Below are 24,969 nucleotides of genomic sequence, written 5' to 3'. Positions count from 1 at the left end.
AACGAAGTGTTTTCCTAGCCGCCTGCAGTTACCCTAAATTTCAGTATCAGTTATCGGGCGATAGATATTCAAAAGCTCACAGTAAGGGCTTTCGGGGCTTAACAGGATTTTCTCTTCCATATCGCCTAATGTAGCAAAAAATTGCTAAAAATTCATTGTATATTCATGAGGCATATATGCGAGCGCTAGTTTTCCTTGTGGCTTACAATATTCAAGTCCTTCTGAAAATTAGTAGAGAAATAACCGGAAAATTCGCAGTTTTGTTCAAAAAGCTCGCTCTGATATACAACCACTGCACCGGTAGGGACAATACTAGTTGGTAAAAAACTTTTTTGACTCAAAACTGAGCTCGGCAGACTGTGCACCAGATTCAGACATAAGCAGAAGTGGCAGTAGAACTTATATGCACCAGCTTAAATTTCAACTTTCCTGTGGTCACCACTGCATTTCCCTCCACTCCGTTCCCGACCCCCGCATTTCCTCACTTCCGTCTTCCCTTGGTATCCACCATGGGCGGCTAGTCCTGCGCTGTAATATTTTTCTACAGATTCTTGCAAGGGTTGTCGCAGACGACTTCGCTGATCGAAAATTTTCCACAAAGTAACTCAATAGTATTTGTTTAACTCTCCAGAGAAATATTAGACAAGTTGGGCAGTAAACCTAAATTCAAGGTGAAAAAGGTTCAGTCCCTACTTGATGTAGCAAAAAAAAAAACTCTGCTTGAACAAGTGCGATCCTCTTTATGTTCTAAAGTGCAACTTGAGACCACCTAGGCCGATTATCAATTTCTAAGTGCTTTCTCGGGAGGGAGGAGAGGGCCCTCATTGCTTCTGGCGGGAACCAATCGGCATAAACGGATACAAATGTCCTCAAGCCGGGTGCTCCGCCAATTAGCAGGTTCCGTGTGGAAAGCGATCTAGGCGCTCCCTCCAACGAAGGTTCTCGCCACCCACCCTTCTTGTCCAACCACGGATGGCCTTGTGGTTGAGCATCCACCGCAGCCGTGGGAATCACTTCTGCGCCCGCGGGTACCTATCGCTAAACTATAGGTACCAGCGTACTTTTGGTCCGATGGTTGGTCATCATGGGACATCAGCAATCGGCAAGGTGACTCAGCTAGTCCTGGGAAACTTCGTCGTTGATAGAGGCGGCCATTTAAAGCCAGAGCACTGGACTTGTGGTTTCACCATCTGCCTCACATTCGGGAGGTTCTGGGTTTGAACCCCCGGGCCCTACCCACCGTTTTTCTAACTGGTACAAGATTTCCCTCGCCCTGATGCTCGGTGGTGAATCGGGCCAAGGTTTATCACGCTTGTTATCATTTTGTTACTGTGTGCTTCCGGGGAAATGCTTGGAAAAAAGGTATTTGCACAACACCCTCCCCGCATTAAACCCCTACCCGTCTCGACGGATCACGAATCCTCGAGTTACCGAAATCCACGTTGTGCGCTCAAGCCCATTTGAACCTCTTTTCTAAAGAGTGCCTGTTAAGCCCACATTTACTGGATTTGAAGGCGCAGGCTCTTTTCCTAAGCTACTCCAATTTAATGCAACTTTTATTCTCCCGGTCACATTGGAAGGTTTTCAGGGCTATAAGCTGCTCTGGGAAAAGCTCGACGTGGCACTGACACTTGGCTTTACACAAAGACGACAATCAGCAGTGGAAGTGCAATAACACATCACAAAGACAGGACCAGAAGCACAACTTGTCGCAAATTCACACTAGATGCTATTTGAGTTCCTCAGTTTGCACGTACACAGAAAAAAACTAGAATGCAGATATTTACAGCACATATTTTGAACTAAACGTTATAAAAGAATCGAATTATATGTCTTTGTTGAATATCACAATCAAACACGACAGAAAATGACATGGTGGAATTGGCAGGACATAGCACAAAAGAAACCTTACATATTTACAAAACACTGCCGCAACTGTTTCATTGTGAGAAATTGTGTGTTTGGATGCTTGTTAAGAATGGCAGGAAGAGTGTAGCGTAACGTCTGCAGCTTGTAGCTAGCGCGAAAATGAGGCACGAACCACAGGTCCGTGCATCCCTACCCTACTTTAGAAAGCCGAGCACCATGCTGTACCAATTTCGAGGAGGTCGTTGGGTGCCCGGCAGGCAGCGGGAGTCGAATGCACCACCTCCCGAAGCCGAGGGGGTGCTCTCTGTCAGGGGGAATGAGTCCAGGAATCTTACTCTGAATAACTGTTCAAAATCAGTCCTGATAGGATTATGCTTTGCTAGCCCATAATTACTACAGCAGATAGGATATTTCCGGTATTTCTGCTACAATAGAGCGAGAGAGAGAGAGAGAGAGAAAGACAAACGGAAAGGCAGGGAGGTTAACCAGGCAGCGCCCGGTATGCTACCCTACACGTGGGAAGGGCAACGGAGGGAGAGACAGAAATGGGAGAGAACAAAGGGACATGATCACTTTTCCACATGTTTGGTTTATGGTTTATGGGGGTTTAACGTCCCAAAGCGACTCAGGCTATGAGGGACGCCGTAGTGAAGGGCCCCGGAGATTTCGACCACCTGGAGTTCTTTAACGTGCACTGACATCGCACAGCACACGGGCCCCTAGAACTTCGCCTCCATCGAAATTCTACCGCCGCGGCCGGGATCGAACCCGCGTCATTCCGGCCGGCAGCCGAGCGCCATAACCACTCAGCCACCGCGGCGGCCTACTTTTCCACATGTCCGTTGGCCATTACTTGCAGTGTACACAGGGCACACACTGATAGTTCACAACCTTGCACTCAGTCCTGAGTCCTTCAACAAACTTGAAAAGTGCCTTCAAAGATGTCCTCTGCGATGAAGGCTTACTCCAAGGACCCAGAATCTTGTCTTCAGTAAGGGGCCGAGTACCTATATGGCGGAGTGTTGCAGCCACGAGTGCACGCTCACGCTGAAACCGAGGGCAGTTACAAAGAAGGTGTTCTATAGTTTCGTCGCACCCACACATCTCACACGAAGGAGAGTCTGCCATTGCGATTAAGTGGGAGTAGGAATTTGTGAACGCCACTCCCGCTCCCAGCCACAGGCGACACAACAGCGTAGCATCACAGCGGGAGAGGCCGGACGGAGGACTGAGTTGGAGTGAGGGAGTAATAGAGCGAGAAATGCTTTAAAAAGCACCACCTGTGGGAGACACAAACGGCTGAAAAAATTTACCTCATGCCTCTTTTGATGGTTTCCACTGGCACGCACGAGTATGGCTCCAAGCATTCTCTCGACTCAAAAGGCTCATTGTCGAGAAACCACCCTGAGTCGACAATTCCACGGACTTTGATTTTCGAGCCAAGAGACGCCAGCAAATCAGCAGTCCTGTCAACGTTGAGCAAAACGCCTGCCCCTCCTGCACTGCATGGAGAGAGTGAAGAGGAGTGAGCCCTCGACTTTTCAGATGCAACCCCAGTCGATATATACTAAACTTAGCGCCAAAATACGACAAAGTTTTTTGTTATCCTGTTGTCACAACGTTACTTCCTGTTGTCGTCACGACATAACTTTGTTGAGAAAATAAGCGATCGAGGATTACTGAAAAAGACGTCGCGACAATATTTTGTTTTGGTTACGAGGTCACGTCCCAAAGTACATCAGGAATACCTGTTGCAAGGAGAGAAAATTTTCCTTACTGTTTTCTACAGGGATGTAAAAATATTAACACACGCGAACAAGAAATCTTTCAACCTTATTTAGTGAAGAAAGAGCAACAAGTCTAGAAATAATATTTAATCAAAAACGAAACTACTTCTTTACAGAACAGTGCTTGCTTCCTATTGTTTGCTAGTTAGGGGCACCACAACTGAACGTAACAATAATAAGTAGATGGTATTAAAAAACGAATGCTCCGCATTTTTGAAAATTATATAGGAGACATCTGCGATTTACGCACTAGGGACCTATTTCCAAAGCACGACATGATCATGCATGGCCAACCAAATATATTTGTATAAAATAATTCAACACACACACGCTACACACATAAACAAAGATCTCGGCGTAACAGTTGATCGCCAGTACGGTTTCCGACATCATGCAAGAATGTTTCGGAAGATTAGAACAAATTACGGCAAACAGTCATTGAGCTACCAAGAATCAATACTGTAAGTAAACATGAAGGCATAGCAAATTGGACAGATAGCCTGCTAATTTGAAAAGAGTGTGCAGAACGTTTCTTGTGGCAACTGCATGCGTTATGTAGATTGTTTTTATTATAATATGAACATATTCTTTCCAATTTCCTGTTGTTTTTGTCTTTATGCGCATTGTGTACCGCTGCATCAGTGCTCAATGAATGCCTGTAACCCGTTAAACTTCTTACGAAGTTTGTCTGGGAACATGAATTTTGTCAACTGTTTACATGTGTAGCATTTTTTTCCTGCTATATTGTAAGTTTTGTTGAACGTCGAATGGAAAACCGAAATTCCTATGTCAAGTGCACCTTTTTGCTACGCTGTACGAACAAAACGAGGGCGGAGACTTCGTCAGGCCATTAGTCTCTGCCTCCGCAGGACATTCCCTGAACATAAAATGTTTTGATTAGATTTTGATTTGATTTGAAATGATGGCATCCTTCCTGACCCAGCTAAACTCCGAGCTGTCGCTGCCTTGCCGAAACCTAGTTCAATCAAGCAACAAAGCAGCTTTATTGGCTTGTGTTCGTACTTTCGGCGTTTCGTCAGCAAATCTGCAACAATCATTGCCCCTTTGATGCAACTTCTCGGCGGCTACAACGGCCTTTATGCTTAGTAGCCGCGCTGCGGCACTGCGTTTACAAGATTACGCGCCATACTCACCTCGCCCACCAATTTAGGCCAATTTGGCCCGGCTGCGCCTACCGAAGTTCACGCCGACGCCAGGGAGGCCGGCCACGGCGCTGTTCTAGCCCAACGAAAATCTGGCGCTGAAGAATACCTCGTGGCGTACGCCAGTCGAACTCTAACAAAGGCCGCGACCAATTATCCCGTCACCGAAAAGGAATGTTTGGCCATCGTATGGGCACTTTAGAAATTTCGGCCGTACATGTATGGGCGCCCATTCGATATTGTTACGGACCCTTATGCACTTTGCTGGTTACCTTCGCTGAAAAACCCCACCGGTCGTATCGCCCGCTGGTCCTTCGACTGCAGGAATATGATATCCGCGTCATCTACCGGATAGGGCGCAAGCACTCTGATGTAGACGCTTTATCCCGCTCGCCGGTGGCGCCTGACGCCCTGTTGCCGCATGCCACCAGCTCCGTCTTGTCTTCCCTGTCCGTCGAAGACATGGTTGCAGAACAACGCAGATACCCATGGCCTCATCGAGTCGTCGCCCTCGTCGGCACCTCGTGCCCTTCGTCGTCAGCGCTTCGCTCTTCGTGGCGGTCTCCTCTACAGATGCAAATATATGCCAAACGGCCGTGAGAAGCTGCTTGTTGTCCCTCGCCACCTCCGTGGTGCCATCTAGCTGTGCTTCTTACCATAACGACCCCCAGGGGAGCCCTGCGGGAGTGTTCAAGACATATGAACGGTTGCGCCAGCGCTCCTACTGGCGCGGCATGTATACTTCCGCCGTTAGGTATGTGCGCTCGTGTGCCGACTGCCAGCGTCGCGAGCCTCCTCCCTCACATGCGCCTGATCAACTACAGTCTCTCTCTTATCCAGACGGATTATTTCATCGTGTTGGCACCTCGGCCTCTGCCGTGCACACCAGCGGGCAATCGCTGGATAATCGTGGCCGTCGATCACCTCACTCGCTACGCGGAAATTGCAGCACTTCCGGCCGTCACCTCAGCTGATATCGCATCTTTCCTTCTTCGCCACATTATTTTTAGGCACAGCACCCCTCGTGAACTTCTCAGAGATAGGGGCAAATCCTTCTTATCTGAAGTTGTTGAAGCGCTCGTCCATGAATGTCACACAGTCCACCGGACCATCTGCGCTTACAACCCGCAAATCAATCGGTTCACCGAACTCTTCAATCGCACATTGGGTGATATGCGGTAGATGTACGTCACCTCTGATCACCTAAATTGAGACTGGATTCTACCATTTGTTACATATGCCTACAACACCGCTCTTCAAGCAACCGTCGGATTCTCTCCATTTTTTCTCCTGTATAGTCGCGAAAGTTCGTCTCCGCTAGACACCGTCCTGTCCTACCGCCCGGACATCTCGCAGTACACCTCGGTTTCCGAAGCTGCCAGGAACGCGGAGAGTGCCGCCAGCTGGCCCGTTCCCTGATATCGGAAGATCAGTGCCACAAAAAAGCCCGCGTCGACAACAGTCACTCTGCCCAGGCGGTCCTTACCGGTGATCGGGCCTGTCCAGCAAGCTGGTTGCTAAATATCGCGGGCCCTATCGTGCAATCCAAAAGACTTAATTCCCCTGTCAACTAACTCGTTGAACCTTTCGCCCACTTGAGCGACCTTCACCGCCGTGGCCGTGACATCATCCACGTCGACCACTTGAAGCCATATTATGACACCGCTATCCTTTCGTTGCCTTGAGTTGTCAGGATGGCTTCCCCTTTCCTGCGGGGGCCAGATTGTAGTGAAGAAGTTGCGCGGAACGGCTCAAGGCAGAAGAAGACGAGAAGTGTGGCCGCCCGGCCGCCCGGAAACCAGAAAATCGCTGCCGCGTTCCTGGCGGCTACAACTGTGTTTAATCACGCCGTACAAGAAAGTTCCTAGTAGCACGTCGACAGGACCAGATGGTAATACCACTATGTTATTAAAGAAGCTAGGACCAAAATTCAAGCGAACATTAATAGAGGTAGTAAACAAATGATAGTGGATGGCAAATGCCCCGACGGATGGCGATTAAGCAGACGATATGATATATAAGGAAAAGGGGGAAAAACTGACATAAACAACTACCGTCCCATAACAGTGATGTCTGTGGTTTACAGGGTGGAGATGCAGATTATAAGGGATAGACTGCAGGCTTGGGTGGAGAACGAGGGGCTGCTAAGGGAGCTACAAAATGTGTTAAAAAAAGGAGGTTGGAGTACAATCTGTTTTCATTGACGCAGTGTATAAAGATTGCTGAAAAGAAACACAGGCCCCTATGGCTAGCATTTCTTGATAACAGGAGAGGCTACGACAACGTTGTTCAATATGATTTGTGGGACATTCTGGGCACATTGAACGTGGAAGATGGAGTAATTAATCGTTTGAAAGATAAAAGAGTGCTTATGAAATGGCCAAAAAAATTACCAGAGCCAATAGAGATACAGCGGGGGCTTAGGCAAGGATGTCCTCTGTCTCTTTCGTTGTTCATGTTGTACCTGCAGGGGTTAGAGAGATACCAAACTAAACTAAAGAGGAGCGGACTAGACTTCAACCTTTCTGTTTTCAAGCAAGGCGAATGGATTTAACAGTCATTAACGGAACTAATGTACGCGAATGATCTAGTGCTAATGGCTGAAAACATGGCTGAGTGGACACGAGAGCACAGCTGCAGCGACAATGGCTAACAGACCGCCTTTATTTGCCACCCAGGTGCTGCTTCCACTTGTGGCGCGCAGCATCTACAATATCTGCCATTCTGCCGCTGACAGTGCTTCTCTGCACCAAGTGACGCAGTTTGCTTCCAGTGAATTGCCTGCGTTCATTCATCAGGCGGCACCCTCAAGATTTTTGAACACTTTTTATCACTGCTGGGGTGCGGCATGGTCATCGATCGCAAGTTCAACGCCAGTATTTAAGCGCTGCGTGGTGTCCGTGTGTGGTGTCTTTCTATCCCATCTTTCAACTCTCCTACTATCTGCACGTGGTAGCGATTGTGGCTCGGCTAGAGCCAGTGAGCAGGCCTGTGCACTTTCCTTTTCTTTCTTCCTGGCAACAACAGGCAGACAGACCGTGGGACCGCTTCAGTGGGCACGAGAGCAGCGTTGCAGCGACAATGGCTAACAGACCGGCTTTGTTTGCCATCCAGTTGCTTAACTGCATTCCTTTGTACGCTAAGAGAAGTGGCAATCGATGCTTACTGCTGCTCGCGTGCCGACGGGTGTTTTTGAGCATGCTGACTGAATGCTTCAACAGCTGTCTTCTTTTGCTATTGTCGGGAGATGTGGAAGTAAACCCAGTGCCTTTTCACACTCGTACCAAAATAATCGCCGGCGATTCGAGCACAGGCACCACGAGCGAGTTGAGTTATCCTGCAGCTAATGCAGTATTAACACAATCAGAACAAAACATGGAAATACTTCGTATCTTGATGGAATTGCAGGCACAGTCAGTCATGGTTTCAGCAAGTAACGAGGGTATAAAGAAAAACATGGAAGAACTACGGAGCGGACAGCAGAGTATTGACTCAGCCCTCGCGAATATGAATTCCAGGCTTATGACAGTTGAACACTCACTTGAAAGAATTGACGAAGTAAAGCAGGATTTTGAATGCAATGCTCTTGATATTCGAAAAAAAAATAAACTGCCGCAGGCACGAATTCGTGAATTAGAAGACCAGAGTCGTAGAAATAATTTAATGTTTCATGGTATCGCCTATGACAATGACCATGAATCATGGGATGAAACGGAAAAAAAAAACTTTAAAGGGACACTGAGGAGAACCCTATCAAACTTTTTTTGTTAGCAATATCTGATAGTTCGGCATTTCATGGCTTTGTTGACGCTTGTCCGGGAGCGAAAAATGCATTTATTTCAAAGAAATTTGGATTCTAAGTTGAAAAATTTTTTCCCGCCGCTCCAATTCAAACTCGAGAACTCTTATGACGACACGGAGAACTCTTATGACGACACAGAAAGGAGTGACGTGAAACGTGACGTAAACGGAGACTCCGTGATTTCTGGTGACTAGCGGTGCGGTCTAGCAGCTGCCGAAATGAAAGCTACCGCCGCCGCACGTTGAAGGCATCTATCGGGGGTCGCCACCGTCGCTTCGTTTACGTTTGCACCGGCGTCTTGCCAGCGTTACGATGGATCCAGTTCCCGAACCCGACGACGTGGTTTTCGCAAAAACTCTGGCCTGCATTTCAGTGTCCTCTGTCCCACAGAGCGTGCGATGCTTTTGAGGGAGCACGGTTAGGTTAGGCGCCGGCGGGTGGTTTCCCCCTTCCTCAGAGAGCAGCCGTTGCAAACTAAATATCATAACCCCAGTGCGGGGAGTCGCGAGGGGTGCGTTGCGCCCATCGGAAGCTGGCCGGGGCTTTGGGGCCAACGGATTGTGATTCCTTGAACGGAGCGGTTGCACGGCGCAGCAGGCGGCCTCGAGGTCTCCTACGGTTGCAAGGGCCAAGTTATTTATTTATTTTTTGCCACAAAAAACAAATGGGTGCTCGAGGGCGGTCGCGTTTTAAGTCAGCGGCTTGAAACCAAAGCCGGCGCACGATGATTCAACGGCTTCCGCTAGATCCAACGGGTCCAATGGATCTGGCTCTCTCGCCAACTTGCATGTACCTTCAGATATGTACTGTGAATGGATTAAAATAGCCAAGCTCGAAAAGAACAGCTCTGCCCAACTGCCGCAGCTATTCAATATAACGCGCACCTCGCCGCGGAGCCAAATCAGTCTGGCCGGGCCGGCGGCGGCTGGCGCACTCGGCGCGAAATGGATACATGCTCCAATCTCCCCGCCAGTGCGGTCAGAGTGCGCCGAAGCCGCCGAACGCGTCGGCGGTCAAACGCAGTTGGGGTATAGAGGGTCTCGCTTTGACCGACGTAACTTCGCCGTGCAGCGCGCGCGCGCGCCTCGCCGAAGCATAAACGCGCCTTAACAGAGCCTGCGCTTAACCGCTAACCAACGTATTCGGCGGCGGCATCCATGGGAGCCACTGAAGCCACCCGCCCACTCACTGAATAAAAGGAAAGAAGTCCGGAGCCGAGGTTCGGAATCGAACCAGGGCCTTCGGCGTTTGAGGCGGAAGCGCTACCGCTCCGCCACGACGGCTCAAGTTACAGTCATCAATAAAGGCGCATCTAGTGAATGCACTCTTCTGATGCAGAATTCTCTGCGCTTTCGCAAGGTATATCCTGGCCTAACAGAACTAGGCCATCAGCAATTTTTCTGAACTGCCTTGTACCTTGTCTCCTGTCCCTAATAAACGATTTCCGTTAAGTAGTTGGAAGTTGACTGGCACAGCCGTCAATGTTTCGCCGGGCAAGCGTGCGAATACACAAGTGCTGCCTTGTACGATCACCGACCATCGTGCCATCATAGCTTTTCATCGACCGTGGCGATCATCTGACAAGCCTTAACAGGCTCCTTCAAAGGTTAACTAGCACTTGAAGCGGCACTTGGAGTTCCTCTGCTGCTCGGCGCTTGTAAATAGAAGCGCGTCCAAAACAAAACCACGGGGCACGCAAAGCTCATATACGCGAAGCGCCATAACAAATCGAAACTCTCCTGACCGCCTGTGGCGCCGCCAAGCATCCGTTTTCTTTGCTTCCAACATTCAGGTTGTCTTTTGCCTGCCTTCCTTGTGTGATAAAAGAGCACTTTTAGTTTTAAAACAAAACTTACCTCAATATTGATCTGCGCAACCTACCTTTATCAGCCTCAGAGATTCGCGACCCAAGTAGGATGGAAAATTCCTATGGCGTCACCACGCTTGTACTTGCGAGATTGGCCTGTGGTGGCGATACCTGTATATTGGTTCTTGCTATTTTCTACCTTACAAGAGCTTTGTTTTCAGTAAGAGCGGCGTTTTTGTGATCAGGACCTGGTATTCTATCGATACAAGCCAACTTCAATTTCTCCTCAGTGTCCCTTTAAACGTCCTGTAAAAAAACGTTGACCCCGAACTCTCGCCGAATGGCATTGATTCGGCTCATCGATTAGGGCGGTATTCCGATTCTGGATGCCGTCCGGTGATTGTGATGTTCAACAACTTCAAAACCAGAGAAAAAAATCTGAAATGTAAAAAAGACATCAAAGAAGAAGACATTCAAGTGTCAGAAGATTACTCGTTTGCGTTTGCGTTGCCGGGTTCCCCTTCGAAATTTCTACCTTCACAGGTCTGGCCTGGCGGCTTCCCCATTGTGCCCTTTTTGTGCCGAACCTCAGACAATAGATCACTTACTGCTGTTCTGCCGCCGCTTCTCTCATTTGAGGAAGCATCTTTTGCAAATTCTATTTCATGAACTGGGTTTGCCTGTTTCCTCCGTGGTTTTCTTTCCACTGGCGTTTCTTTGCTTGGACGAAGCGACAGGAGTATGCGCTCTGCTGTGCAAAATTTCCTTCAAGAAACTCAGCGACTCCCATTCTAATTTCTTTTTCCCGCTCTCAGTCAGTATGACATTGAAATATTACAGGCATTGTATACTATTATGCACATTAAGCCATTGTCCCGTCTTCGATCTCCAAGTTAACAGGACCCCTGTCCTTGCGTCTTCCAATCTATCAGCCTACATACTATTACCACTCCTTTTCCCGTCAAAACTTTCCTGTCTCCAGCAATTAACCGCCTGTGTCTTGGCCACTCCCCCGCAGTGGGTATGTGCCAGCAACGTCTGAGGCCCACCTACCTACTTAGTCGTTTGCCACACCCTAAGCACACAAAAAACTTATTGGCTTAGCCAAATCACTGCCAGGCTCCCCATCTTTTAAGCTAAAATAGACTAAGTTGGTCATGAACGACAGGTACTACATGTATGACCCTATAAACAATAAAACATTTGAGATTACAGCAGAACGCACCACGCTCATAACTCAACACGCGCCTTCGTCTCTCCCCGCTGCATCTAGTTCTTGTAAATCTGTAACGGTTACCGAGGGGCAGTGACCGTTGTCTAAGCGCAGCTCAAGCATCAGTTTTTTTTACTAATATTGTTACGTGGCGGCCAGCCGAAGGAGGAGACGCGATGATCGATGGCAGTGAGATGATTTAATGGGTGCTGACCTAGCGCGAGCGCACCTGCCCGCGCCACTGCACAGTTCGTTGCCTTCTTCGTCTTCTTTGTGACGAAGAAGACGACGAGCTCTGCAGTGGCGCGGGCAGGAGCGCTCGCGCTAGACCAGCAGCTATTAAATCACTCATTCCCATCGATCATCGTGTCTCTTTCTTCGGCTGGCCGCCACGTAACAATATCCAAAGTGTCATCAAAAGACGTACAGAACACTCCTCTGCCATAAGGGCGTGCTCCGCTGACATCGTCGTCCTAGCTGAAACTTGGCAGCATGAATACATACGTGACTGTGAGATATTCGATTCATCGAATCATTTCCAGTTCTATCTTTGTGACAGGAAAGATCAGCAAGGTGGTGGCTTACTAATAGAAGTCAGTAAAAAAAATTATATTCTCTTCATATTGACACGAGGATTGGAAGTAGAAGAAGAAAGAGATCGCAGCCTCTAGAAGTACACTCCCCCGTAGTGGGTATGTGCCAGCAACGTCTGAGGCCTTCCTTCCTTCCTTCCTTCCTTCCTAGACGACGCTGAAGTGTAGGTCCGTTTCTCTGGTGCCCTCGTTCAGCCGCTGCAGTTCCTTTTCAGTGTAACAACTGTTACAAATCTGGTGGAGCAGTGCTGGGTACGCTTCCCGACCTGCGTACGCCTACGAGATAAAGACGGCACTCACACCGGTCCATCAGCGCCCAAGCCGCCGCCTCCGCGGTGAGACACCTGAGTTCGGGCTTCTTGACAACCCGACGAGGAAGACGCAGCCTCGACCGACGGTCCCACCGGAAATGGCCACAGACAGTAGGTTCCCGGCGCCCATCCTCTACCACACGCCGCGAACACCGCCATCTTTTCACGGCGACCTGTACGAAGATGCGGAAGACTGGCTGGACACCTTCGAGCGGGTCGCCCGCTACAACGGTTGGAGCGACGGCCGTAAGCTCCATAATGTGTATTTTGCGCTCGAGGACTCCGCTAGGACATGGTACGAGAACCACGAGAGCAACCTGTCCACCTGGGAGACATTTCGCCAAAATCTCATAGCTACATTCCCCAACGCAGACCGCCGGGAGAAAGCTGAAGCTGCGCTTCGCTCCCGTAAACAGCGGACTAACGAAAGCGTCCGCATGTATGTAGAGGACATGACGCGCCTCTTCAAGCGTGCTGACCAATCCATGGCGGAGGAGACTAAGCTTCGCCACCTCATGCGCGGGGTCAAGCAGGAACTTTTCGCCGGTCTTGTGCGCAGTCCACCGCGTACTGTTGCCGAATTCCTCACGGAAGCGACAACCATGGAGACGACGCTCCTGCAACGAGCCCGGCAATACAATCGGGATGTAAGCACGCTTGGGCCCGCTGTTTCTTCGATGCCGCTAGGGAGTGATGCGGCGGTTTTACGGGACCTAATCAGGTCGATCGTCAGGGAGGAATTACAAGCCCTCCAGCTGCCTCCCAGCGCGCCGTCTGTTACATCGCTGTCTGAAGTCGTCCGGGACGAGGTGCGCCTAGCAGCACAGCAGCAACAACTGCCTGAGATCCCAAGACAGACTGAGGTCAGACCAACCTATGCATCTGTCCTCTGCCGGGCCCCAACGCCAGGCTACGACGTGAATACCGCGACTCACGCAGCGCAGCAGTCTGGTCTTTCCCGTGTGCCTGCTCGACCAGCTTATCAGCGGCCACGGAAGTGTGAAGTGTGACGTGCACCGGACCGGCGGCCGCTTTGCTACCACTGTGGTGAGGCGGGACATCTTTACAGGGCCTGCCCGTACCGCCGAGTGGGTCTGTGTGGTTTCGCGCCCAACGACCCTTGCCCCCGGAATGGCGAACGACCATTCGAAATTGAAGCTCATCTGTCGGCCCGTCAGAGGCCTGGGACATACGGTCGCTACGATCCTAGGTCGTCATCTCCGCTGCGTTACCGTTCCCCAAGCCCTCGCCGAGACGCCGGCTACCCTGAGCGGCGTTCTCCCAGTCCACGCCGGGAAAACTAATTCCAGCGGTCTCTGGAGGCAAGGCCGCTGCTGTCGGGAAAACTGGAGATCCTCCGCCGCCGATATACCGATACGCTGATTCCTCACTGGGCAGGGTAGCGACAGCATCCGACGCGCTACTTCTGATTTGCGTGTGACGATTGACGGAACTGACACCATCGCTTTACTTGATACTGGGGCTGACTATTCCGTGATGAGCCACACCCTCGCCCAGGAATTGAGCAAAGTTTTGACACCATGGTTGGGCCCTAGCTTTCGCACGGCTGGAGGTCACCTCATTAGCCCGGCCGGAAGGTGCACAGCCCGAGTCGGCATCCGCGGTTTCGTCTACGTGGGTGAATTCGTCGTGTTCAGCGAGTGTTCGAGAGATTTGATCCTGGGCCTCATTTTCTACAGGCAAACGGTGCTGTGATCGATATACACGAGGCGCGAGTCACATTTTCGGCGAAGCAAGCCGTGCGCACAGTAACAAAGAAGGCCCAGGAGTCAACGCTCTGCGTATAGTCGAAGACGACGTAATGCTGCCACCACGGTCCAGTGTGCTGGTGTTAGTGAGGAACGACTCGTTTCACGACTACGTAGGTATTGCGGACAGTCACCCTTCGCTGTTGCTCGAGAAGGGTGTGGCTATTGCGCGCGGTCTTGTTGAACTGAATGACGGCTGTGCGACAGTTTTTCTGACGAATTTCACGAACGAAATTCAGAACCTCGCCAAGGGAACGGCCGTCGCCTTCCTCGACGACGTGGATAGGTTGCCGAATCTGTGCCCCGTACAGGTGAATCTTCACGACGATGCCGCACCAAGTAACGCCCTTCAGAAGGTTAAAATCAACCCGGAGTTGTCACCTCATCAGCAGAACCTTCTGTCATCGCTGCTACTTGATTTTAAAGATTGCTTCGCGGCGAGCTCCAAGGTCGGACGTACGCCGGTAGCCAAGCATCGCATTGTCACTGATTCAGCCACGCCACCAGTTTGTCAGCGTCCATACCGCGTTTCGCCTAAAGAGCGAGAAGCTATTAGGACGCAAGTCGATGAAATGCTTGCAGACGACGTTATACAGCCGTCAACAAGTCCGTGGGCGTCGCCGGTGGTCCTGGTGAAAAAGAAAGACAACACGTTGCGATTCTGTGTTGATTACAGGAAACTGAATAATGTTACCAAAAAGGACGTATACTCACTCCCGAGGATCGATGATGCCCTTGACCGACTCCGGGACGCCAGGTTCTTCTCTTCCTTAGATCTGAAAAGCGGATATTGGCAGATGGAGGTGGACGAGTGAGACCGCGAGAAAACGACTTTCGTGACACCCGACGGTCTGTACGAATTTAAGGTGCTCCCGTTTGGACTTTGCTCCGCTCCGGCCACATTTCAACGCATGATGGACACTGTTTTAGCTGGTTTGAAGTGGCAGACGTGCCTTGTGTACCTGGACGACGTGGTCATCTTTTCGTCTAGCTTCGAACAACACTTGCAGCGATTGCGCATTGTCCTTCAAGCTCTTCAGTCTGCACAACTAACGATCAAGCCAGAGAAATGCCATTTCGCCTTCGAGGAGCTCCGTTTCTTAGGACATGTCAGCGCACAAGGTGTTCTTCCAGACCCCGACAAGACTTCCGCCGTCTCCAGTTTCCCACGCCCAACCGACAAGAAAGCCCTCCGACGTTTTTTGGGCCTCTGCTCGTATTACCGCCGCTTTGTTAAAGATTTTTCTCGCCTAGCTGAGCCATTGACTGCCTTGACTCGAGATGACACACCTTTCGTATGGGCAAGTGCCCAAGACGCAGCCTTCGAGGAACTCCGCTGCCGCCTTTAAAGTCCACCAATACTCGCTCATTTTGACGAGAATGCAGAGACTGATGTCCACACTGACGCCAGCAATGTCGGCCTCGGAGCGATCCTCGTACAGTGGCAGGACGGCGCAGAGCGAGTAATCGCCTACGCGAGCCGCACACTTTCTCGATCGGAACGGAACTATTCGACGACCGAAAAAGAGTGCCTTGCCGTCATCTGGGCTCTGAGTAAGTTTCGACCTTACATCTACGGCCGACCGTTTCGTGTTGTCAGCGATCATCACTCGCTATTTTGGCTGGCCAGCATTCAAGACCCTTCTGGCCGGTTGGCCACATGGAGCCTCCGTTTACAGGAGTACGACGTTACGGTCGTCTATAAATCGGGTCGGCAGCACGAGGATGCGGACTGTTTATCACGAGAGCCCGTGGAACCGGCTACGCAAGACATCCCCGAAGATTGCCCTGTTCTTTGTGCAATTAGCATCTCCCGTATGGCGCAGCTTCAACGAGCAGATTCTGAGTCGGCGCCACTCGTTAAGTATCTGGAGGGTTTGAATTCTCATGTACCTCGTGTGTTTCGCCGTGGACTACAGACCTTCATTCTGCGGCGTGGAGTCCTCTAAAAGCGCAACTTTGACAGCAACAAAGAGACGTTTCTGCATATTGTGCCATCCCAGTTACGCTCCGAAATCTTAAGCGCTTGTCATGATGAACCATCCGCCGGCCACTTGGGGGTTAGTCGCACACTGGCAAAGATTCGGCTTAAGTATTACTGACCCAATTTACTCCCATTCGTGCGTAGATACGTAACAACATGCCAGGATTGCCAACGGCGCAAATCTCCTCCTCTGAAGCCAGCCGGCTTTCTGCAGCCCATAGCACCAGCAAAGACCCCTTTTCAGCAAATTGGCATAGACCTCCTCGGCCCTTTTCCGACGTCGTCCAGAGGAAACCGGTGGATTGCGGTCGCGACAGATTATTTGACCCGATACGCTGAGACCACGTCACTTGCAAACGGTACTGCTGCTGAAGTCGCCGACTTCTTCGTCCACAACATCGTCCTGCGTCATGGCGCTCCTGCAGCTATCATTACTGACCGTGAAGCTGCATTTACGGCCCGCTTCACACAGGCTGTACTCAAGCTCACGCACACCAGCCATAGACGTACAGCAGCCTACCACCCGCAGACAAATGGCTTGGTAGAACGCCTCAACAGGACCTTAACCGACATGCATTCCATGTATATTGATATCGAGCACAAGACATGGGACGAAATTCTCCCATACGCAACATTCGCGTATAATACCGCGCAGCAAGAGATGACGCAGTTCACTCCGTTCGAATTAGTCTTCGGTCGACAGGTTAACACCCCCCTCGATGCTATGCTACCCGTGGACCCCCCTGACAGTGAGAGTGAACTTGTTGTCGACGTCGGCACCTATGTTCAGCGCGCGGAAGAAGCACGGCAACTGGCCAGACACCGCATTCACCGTCAGCAGCAGATCGATGCTGACCGCTACAACCTTGGACGCCGCTACGTTACCTACCACCCAGGCGACTATGTGTGAGTTTGGACGCCCGTTCGTCGTCGCGGGCTGTCCGAAAAGTTATTTCGCCGCTACTTCGGCCCTTACCTTGTTGTCCGCCGCCTCAGCGACGTAACGTACGAAGTTGCACCAGCCTCGCCAGCTCGTTCATCGCACAACGGCAAGCGCAGCGACGTTGTGCATGTGGTGCGAATGAAGCCGTACTACGAGCGACCCCCCGAGTGACTTTCCGGCTGCATGTAGTCATATTCCGTGATGTCAGACTTGTGGTGTACCTCTTGAACACTTTTTCTCCCCGCTATTCGGTCTGACGGTAACACCGCATCGGGGCGATGCTCCTGAAGAGGGGGCAGTGACACGAGGATTGGAAGTAGAAGAAGAAAGAGATCGCAGCCTCTAGAAGTAGACGACGCTGAAGTGTAGGTCCGTTTCTCTGGTGCCCTCGTTCAGCCGCTGCAGTTCTTTTTCAGTGTAACAACTGTTACAACATAACATCAAGCATCGAAATAATATGGGTACCTCTTCAACTAGGCTACCACAGAATAATCCCAGGCGCACGCTATCGACCGCCTAATGCATCTCCTACATTTGTTGCAGAGCTTCATGATACCATTAATGTCATAGTAACACGTTACCCTTCCTCATCTATCTTTATATCGGGTAATTTTAACTTTACAGGCTTCAATTGGTCCTCGCTGCAACCATTCTCGTCTTCGACACTATAGAAGGAATTCACTAAGTTATGCTCACTGTTTAATCCTACCCATTATGCTCACTGTTTAATCCTACCCAAATTGTTACTCAACCTACAGGAATTACGGAAGTTACAACAAGTATACATTAGATCGCGCACTGACAACATGCCTTAAACTGTGTTCAGAAATAACCTACATGCCCCAGTTAAGCGACCATTCTTTGCTAAATTTTTCTGTGAACATTCCCATAAATCTGAGACTCACACTAAAATAATACGCATGTATCACTGCGCTGATTTCAACTAAGTTTCAACTAATGAAGTAGGTTCTTTCCTGGCCACCTTTTTCGACCAATTCGACTCGAGGTCGCTGAACGCAAACTGGCTTTTATTTCAAGAACAAAATTTTAGATCCCACCAGCCGTTTCATACCCACACGCGTAATATCTTAACACCTGCATGCACCAGGGTATAACGCGCATCTTAAACGCCTTGACAACCGTAAGAAACGCTTCTCCCATTCAGCTAAAGAATCACGCACTGAACATCATTCGTCCCGTTATTTTTTTTTCCAAGCGATGTTTATTGCTTCACGGCATAAAGGTTATGAAATGAGAGATGAGTAAGATGCTTAAATAAATGAAAAAAGGTGGGCTGATATAATGAAATCAAGTAGTGAACGATGATATGGACCCTGTGTCCAGGCAACATAGGGATCCGGATTGTCCGGTGAGAAACCCACCGCCGCCAGGTGCCGAATTCTCGTCGGCTTCAGCGCCGGGCAGTCCCACAACAGGTGGTGGATATCCGCCTCACAGTCTCTGTTCTTGCAGACTGGACACCCGGGGCGGGGATATAAATCGTTGAAATGCGGCCACTTGCGTGTCACAGCTGGCGTTAGGGAAACCCCGACCCGCATCCTACGAAGCGCAACCTCCTCTGCACGGGTAAGGCCACGGGGGAGGGTTAGCGCACTCGGAGGGATTAGAGCACGTGTGCAGCACCGGAGGTGTTCCTTTCTTGTTAAAAGGAGGGTGGTGTCATCCAGAGTGAGGACTCGAGGCAAAGACGAGGTTAGGCTCGAAAGGCGGGTCGCAGAATCTGCGCGGATTTGTGCGCTCAGGAAGTCACGCGGGACCCACTCAATACGGATTTGCTGCGGGATGCGTGCCGCTAGACGTCAAGATGTCTTGGTAGATTTCTGTCAGTCGCACCCCTCGTTCTGTTATCGCTCTGCAGCTTACACTTACAATTCTGCAAATCACCTGAATAGCAGTCTACCGGGTATGCTGCCCAATAACCCAAGGAAATTTTGGAGCCTCCTTAACCCTTCTGGAACGTCAAGAATTATACTAACGAATTCATGTGACGAACTTATATTAGATACTGCCTGTGCAAATGTACTGAATGATGTATATTCGAGCTTTTTTTTTTCAATTGGTGAAACTACGGATTTCCCTCAACTGGCTCGTAACAACTTGCTCCCAATGTACCCTGTAGTCGTTTATCCTGACGGTATAGTTAAAAAATTGATAATCTTAATATATCCTCCAGTGCTAGTGTTCATTGCATTACTACAATGTTCCTGAAAAGTACTAAAATATATTCATCGATTGCCTTAACTAAAATGTTTCAGCAATCATTGGAAAACGATGAACTACCGGTCGATTGGAAGATAAGTAGGGCGGTTCCTGTGCATAAATATAGTAATAAACACTCGCCTTTTAACTACCGGTCTATATCTATTGCCAGAATCCCATGTAAAATCTTAGAGCACAAACTCTCCTCACATATTTTCACTTTCCTTGAATCAAACACGTTTTTTTCATCCTTCTCAGCACGGTTTTAGGAATTCCTATTCACACGAAACTCTGCTACTCTTATTCACGCGCACACTTCACGCAATTTCAGACCGTCGCTCGAGCGCCGCTTCCATCTTCCTAGATTTCGCGAAGGCATTTGATAAGGTTTCCCATCATCATTTGTTACTAAAACTGCTCATGGTAGGATTAGACACTAACATTCTAAAATGGCTCGAAGTTTTCCTTGCCCATTGTAAGCAATTTGTTGCCGTCAATAACGTTAATTCCACCGTTCACCCTGTTCTTTCTGGCGTTCCCCAAGGCACCGTCTTGGCGCCCCTGCTTTTTTTTTTATATTTATGAACGACTTACCCAGTAACCTTTCTTCGTCTGTACATGTTTTTGCCGATGACTGCATCCTTTTTCGGGAAATAACCAATGATAGCGACAAGCGCATGATTCAGTCTGAACTTAACGCTATCTCAATATGGTGCAAAACTTGGAATATGACTTTAAATGCTGAAAAGTGCAAACTTACGCGCATTTCTCGTGTTAATAGTGAATTGCCCGTATATACTATTTATGGCGTTTTACTTGACCCAGTTACAAGATATAAGTACCTCGGAATTGATATTACGTCTTACCTTAGCTGTCATGCGCACATTGAGCGCATCATTAACAAAGCTAATCGCATGCTCGGATATCTGAGACGTAACTTTCACACAGCCCCCACTAACATCACACTTCTACACTATACCACACTCGTGCGTTCAAAACTACAATATGCTTCATCAATCTGGGACCCTGGTGTTAAGAGTTTCATCAACCTACTGGAGATGGCACAACACAAATCAGCGCGGTTTATTCTCTCTGACTTTCGGCGTACATCAAGCCTAACGGCTATAAAGACTACCTTGGGCCTGACTTAACTTGCATCACGACGCAAAATTGCACGCCTGTGCTTTTTTCACAAAACGTTTCATCATTTGTCCATTCGCTACGAGTTACTTCTTCCCCATTCATATACATTTCATGCCGCACAAATCACAAACAGAAGGTAGGCATTTCTACATGCAAAACAAAAACATTATCAGATTCTTTTATTCCTCGCGCGTCGTATGACTGGAACCACCTTCCTTCCTCAGTTGCCACAATTCCTGACCCTGTATTGTTTCGGACTGCTGTTACCGCTTGTATTGAATGATATATTGTGTTGATTACTTATTCTAACTTATCTATGCTTTGGTAATTTCTTGTTCTCTGCCGGTGTTTGTATTTTCAGTGTTATTATGTATTACCCCCTCCCCTCTGTAATGCTTTTCCCTGTGGGTAAAATAACAAAATAAATAAAAAAACAAGATAGACTTCCATAAATTCATAGACATCTGCGGTACAGATGAAGATAAATTACATTTCAAGTTTAGTAAGAAAAAATCTGCAGTCACGACATTTAACGGTGAGGGCGGCGAGCACAGAACACAGGAGTTCACGATAGAAGTAGTGGATGAGTACAAGTATCTTGGTGTGTGGATAAAGGCGCTGAGTATCTGACAGAGCATGAAAAATATGTAATGACTAAAGCTAGTAGGAATGCAGCTGAATGCAGAAATTGGGAACTGTGGAATTAGAATAAGTACAAAGTGGTAAGAAGAATCTGGAAAGGAGGATGCTTCCTAGTCTGACTTCCGGCAATGCGGTCCTGTGCGTGAGACCAGATGTTCAAGCAAGGTTAGAAATCAAACAACGCGACTTAAGGAGGCCGCTTTGGGGGCACATGGCAGTACACCAAATCAGGGCGTACAGGATAATATGGGATGGGCGTCGTTCGAGAGCAGAGAAGCTAGCAGTAAGATAGCATTTGAGGAGCGAATGAGAAAAATGTGGGGAAAGCTCTGGGCTAGGACAGTTTTCAGATTAGAAATATGGACACAAAACGGAGAAAGCGAACTAGAAAATTGACACGCAAATATCTTGACAGCAGTAAGGGAGGGCGGGGGGGGGGGGGGGCAAATCAGAAATTAGCGGTTAAGAAAAAGGTTAAAGAAACAGAAAGAGCTCTGTGGAAAATAGGGATGCAGACGTAATCGGCACTGGGAACATACAGAATCTTTATTGTATGGGGAGCTCTTTGTTGTTTGAGGCCAGGACGGGAGTGTTGCGGACTAACACATATGGAGTCAGGTACCACGAGATAGACACGTTGTTCGGTGTGTGTGGAGAGGAGGAGGAAACGGCTGAACACTTGATACTTTTCTGTGAAGGGCTTCACCCTACAGTGGAAAGCCGCGGGGCTGATTTATTCAAGTCCTTGGGGTTTAAGGACAGAGAAGAAAAAGTAGATTTTAAGCGGGTAGAAGTAATCAAGCGAAGGTTATCTGATTGGTAGCTAAAATCAAGGCAAGAATAAAATTTCACGACTCATGACTAGGTGGCTTGAACCACCGCCCGATCTGAAAGGTTCAGCCTTATCCGTCCGTCCGTCCGTCCGTCCGTCCGTCCGTCCGTCCGTCCGTCCATCCATCCATCCATCCATCCATCCATCCATCCATCCATCCATCCATCCATCCAAGTAGGGGAGCCTACATGTACCGCCTTGCTACTGATGTTTCCGGAAAGGAAATATCCGCGGATGTTTGGATTTGCGCTTCTTCACGTTTGCTGAGCACAACGATGTAAACTAAAAATTTGGCCGGGATTTTTTTCTTTAACTCACCTCCGAAAGTAGTCAACAAACCTGTGGGGTGCCTATCAGCCAATTTCGTGGCAGCTTAGATTTCGCTTTTTGTTTTTAAATAACCGTCAATATAGTTTTAGTCGGAGACAGAATATGCGCAAATTAGGCCCAAGGAAATAAAAATACGAGTGACTTTGATAATTACGTATCACTGCGGCCGATGGTAGAGCGGCAAGCCGCCACAGGACTGGCTGAAAGGCACACCACGTGTTGTTCGGCTCCTTTTAACTTCGGAGGTGAGTTGAAAAAGAAAAGGCGGAAGCCAGGGCATTTAATTGGATGCAATAGGAAAATCAGCCGCACAGGACGAAACTTTAGAGTTGCACTGAATTCTGCTTAAGAGCAGAAATGCGAAAGACATTCCCATTCCTCTCTTTCTTCCTCCCTTTTCCATTTGCCACGACCTTCGCAGGATTAGAACCAATGACCTTTGCGGGACTCGAACCCACGACTTTCACGGCACTTGAACCCACAACCGACTACCCTTTTGCTATCGCTATCATAATTACTATCACGACCACTAATACCACCACTGTCATCCTCAACGCTATGACCAATACCACTACTGTCACCACCAACTATCACTATCTCTGTCAGAATTGGTGAACGAGGACAGCAGTGACGTCACAGGGAACCAACTTCCAGTGGCACAGTTTTTCGGACACTTCCGGAGTCAACGTAGGATGCTTGGAGAATCTAGATCGAGTTCCCGCGGTAAAATGATGAGCTCAGAATCCCCTTTGGTGCACATTTAACGCGGTTGCGTTGAAATTGACCTGTCACTCCGCACTCCTCGGCCACTCATGTGGCACCTTTTGCTGAATAATCCGCTATGGTTTTAAGCTTAAATCTAATTTTTACGCAATAGCGTATACAGCTCCTTCCGTCGAAAAACCGCCGGCGTAGTAGCAGTCGGCACGGCATGTCACAAATAATTGGAAGCTGCGTAAACAAAAATCGTAGCACTGTAATTTGTGTTTCTAGCGATCGATTGGTGTGATAGGCGATGACGATTTAATGAAGCAGATGTAATTAATTGGTTAATTAATTACAGAAAAGAAAAAAATTAAAAACGCTTTCGGAAGTGTCAAAATATTCAGAATGAAAAGCCAATGCATGATGATGCTAATTAAGAGAATTTAGTCAGTAATTTTCCACTTAATTGATACAATTGTAAAAAATAGAAAATGCGTTTAAAGGTGTAAAACTGCTCAAAATAGAAAGCAGATGATGGAACAAAGGCCCTAGAGTTTCGCGTCAGCATCAGATTGCGCACCAAACGACATGCGCTATCACGTCAGCTCATAAGCGCAGCATCAGAGTCCGCCAGCATTTCTTTTTTTAATTCATATGAAGCCAATTTTTAAATCAACAAATAACTTACCTAAGCTAGAAATCTGTGGCCTGTGTTATACAGTGGCTCATCTTTAAGGAGCGCTTGGAGAGCAGTTACGCATGCCATTAGTAACCACTGGGGCACGTTGGTGAAACACTGTACGCCTTATCTCATTAATAAGTCTGTTTATCAGATGCTCAGCGGAGCATGGTGAAACCTACAAGGACTGGAATGTGGGCTTTTAACGCTGCGAAGCGACTCGGGCTAAGAGAGATGCCTTTTTTTTACGGCTCCGATTGAATTTAGGGCACCTGGGGTTCCTCAACGTCCGCTGACATCGCAGTGCGCACTGTTGTTCTTGTATTTTGCCTTCGTCAAACCGCGGCCGCCGCGGTCGGGACCGAACTCGCGACCTTGGGATCGGCAGCCTAACGGCAAAACTACTGAGCCACCGCGAAGGGTGGAAACCAGCAAGGAAAGAACAAACACCACCGGGAGGAGGAGTCAGCCGGAAGCTTCCGAGTCAGCGGAAATCAGGCATCCTCTGAGAATGCTAGTGAATCTGCGCAACGGTTCGCGCACACACATACCCAGCAATTGCAGACGACTGACGGAATCCAACCGCCACCGAAACCAAGGAATAGAGGGGATTTTTTTTAATTTGTAGTTTTTCACCACTGGGAGATTAACAAAAGCCGAAGAAAAAAGAACAACATGCCGCCAGTGGGGATCCGAACCCACGACCTCCGAATATCGCGTCCGGTGCTCTACCAACTGAGCTACGGCGAGGCTGTCCAATCTGCTGCTCTCGTGGGTATATATGCTTGTTTGGTGTAAGCGAACCTTGAGAGTGTTCACCAGCTCCACCTTCGTCCATAGCGGCGGACGCAGCACATTTTGTATTATCGCGAGTGCCACGTATGAACGCGGTCGAACGATGAGGGCGGAAGCTGTGCGAGAACCCTCTTATGCTACCTCTGGCATCGAGGCTGCCAGATTCGAGGCGACCTTCGAGCGAAGGTCGAATGTCGTGGGCTCGGATCTCACCATCGGCATGTGGTTGTTTTTCTTCTGCTTTTAGGAAGCTCCCGTTGATGAAAAAACTAGAAATTAGAAAAAAAAAACATCCGCTATACTCCTTGGTTTCGGTGGCTTCGGTCATTTATGCCATAATGAGCACCTTTCTTCACTTGTATGCTTAATTGTGGACAAAAGC

General features: G+C 48.9%; 1 protein-coding gene across 1 annotated transcript in view; it reads right to left on the bottom strand.

The window, feature by feature from the left end:
• Positions 1 to 24,969, bottom strand: part of LOC144096666 (palmitoleoyl-protein carboxylesterase notum1-like) — a 285,055-nt gene that overhangs the window by 34,328 nt on the left and 225,758 nt on the right. The window contains exon 8 of the mRNA XM_077629502.1: positions 3,183 to 3,371. Coding sequence (XP_077485628.1) covers positions 3,183 to 3,371 — 189 coding nt within the window. The remainder of the gene's footprint in view (positions 1 to 3,182; positions 3,372 to 24,969) is intronic.

The sequence above is a fragment of the Amblyomma americanum genome, chromosome 7 (genome assembly GCF_052857255.1).
Source record: "Amblyomma americanum isolate KBUSLIRL-KWMA chromosome 7, ASM5285725v1, whole genome shotgun sequence".
NCBI lineage: Eukaryota > Metazoa > Arthropoda > Arachnida > Ixodida > Ixodidae > Amblyomma > Amblyomma americanum.
This window is presented reverse-complemented; position numbering and strand designations above follow the sequence as displayed.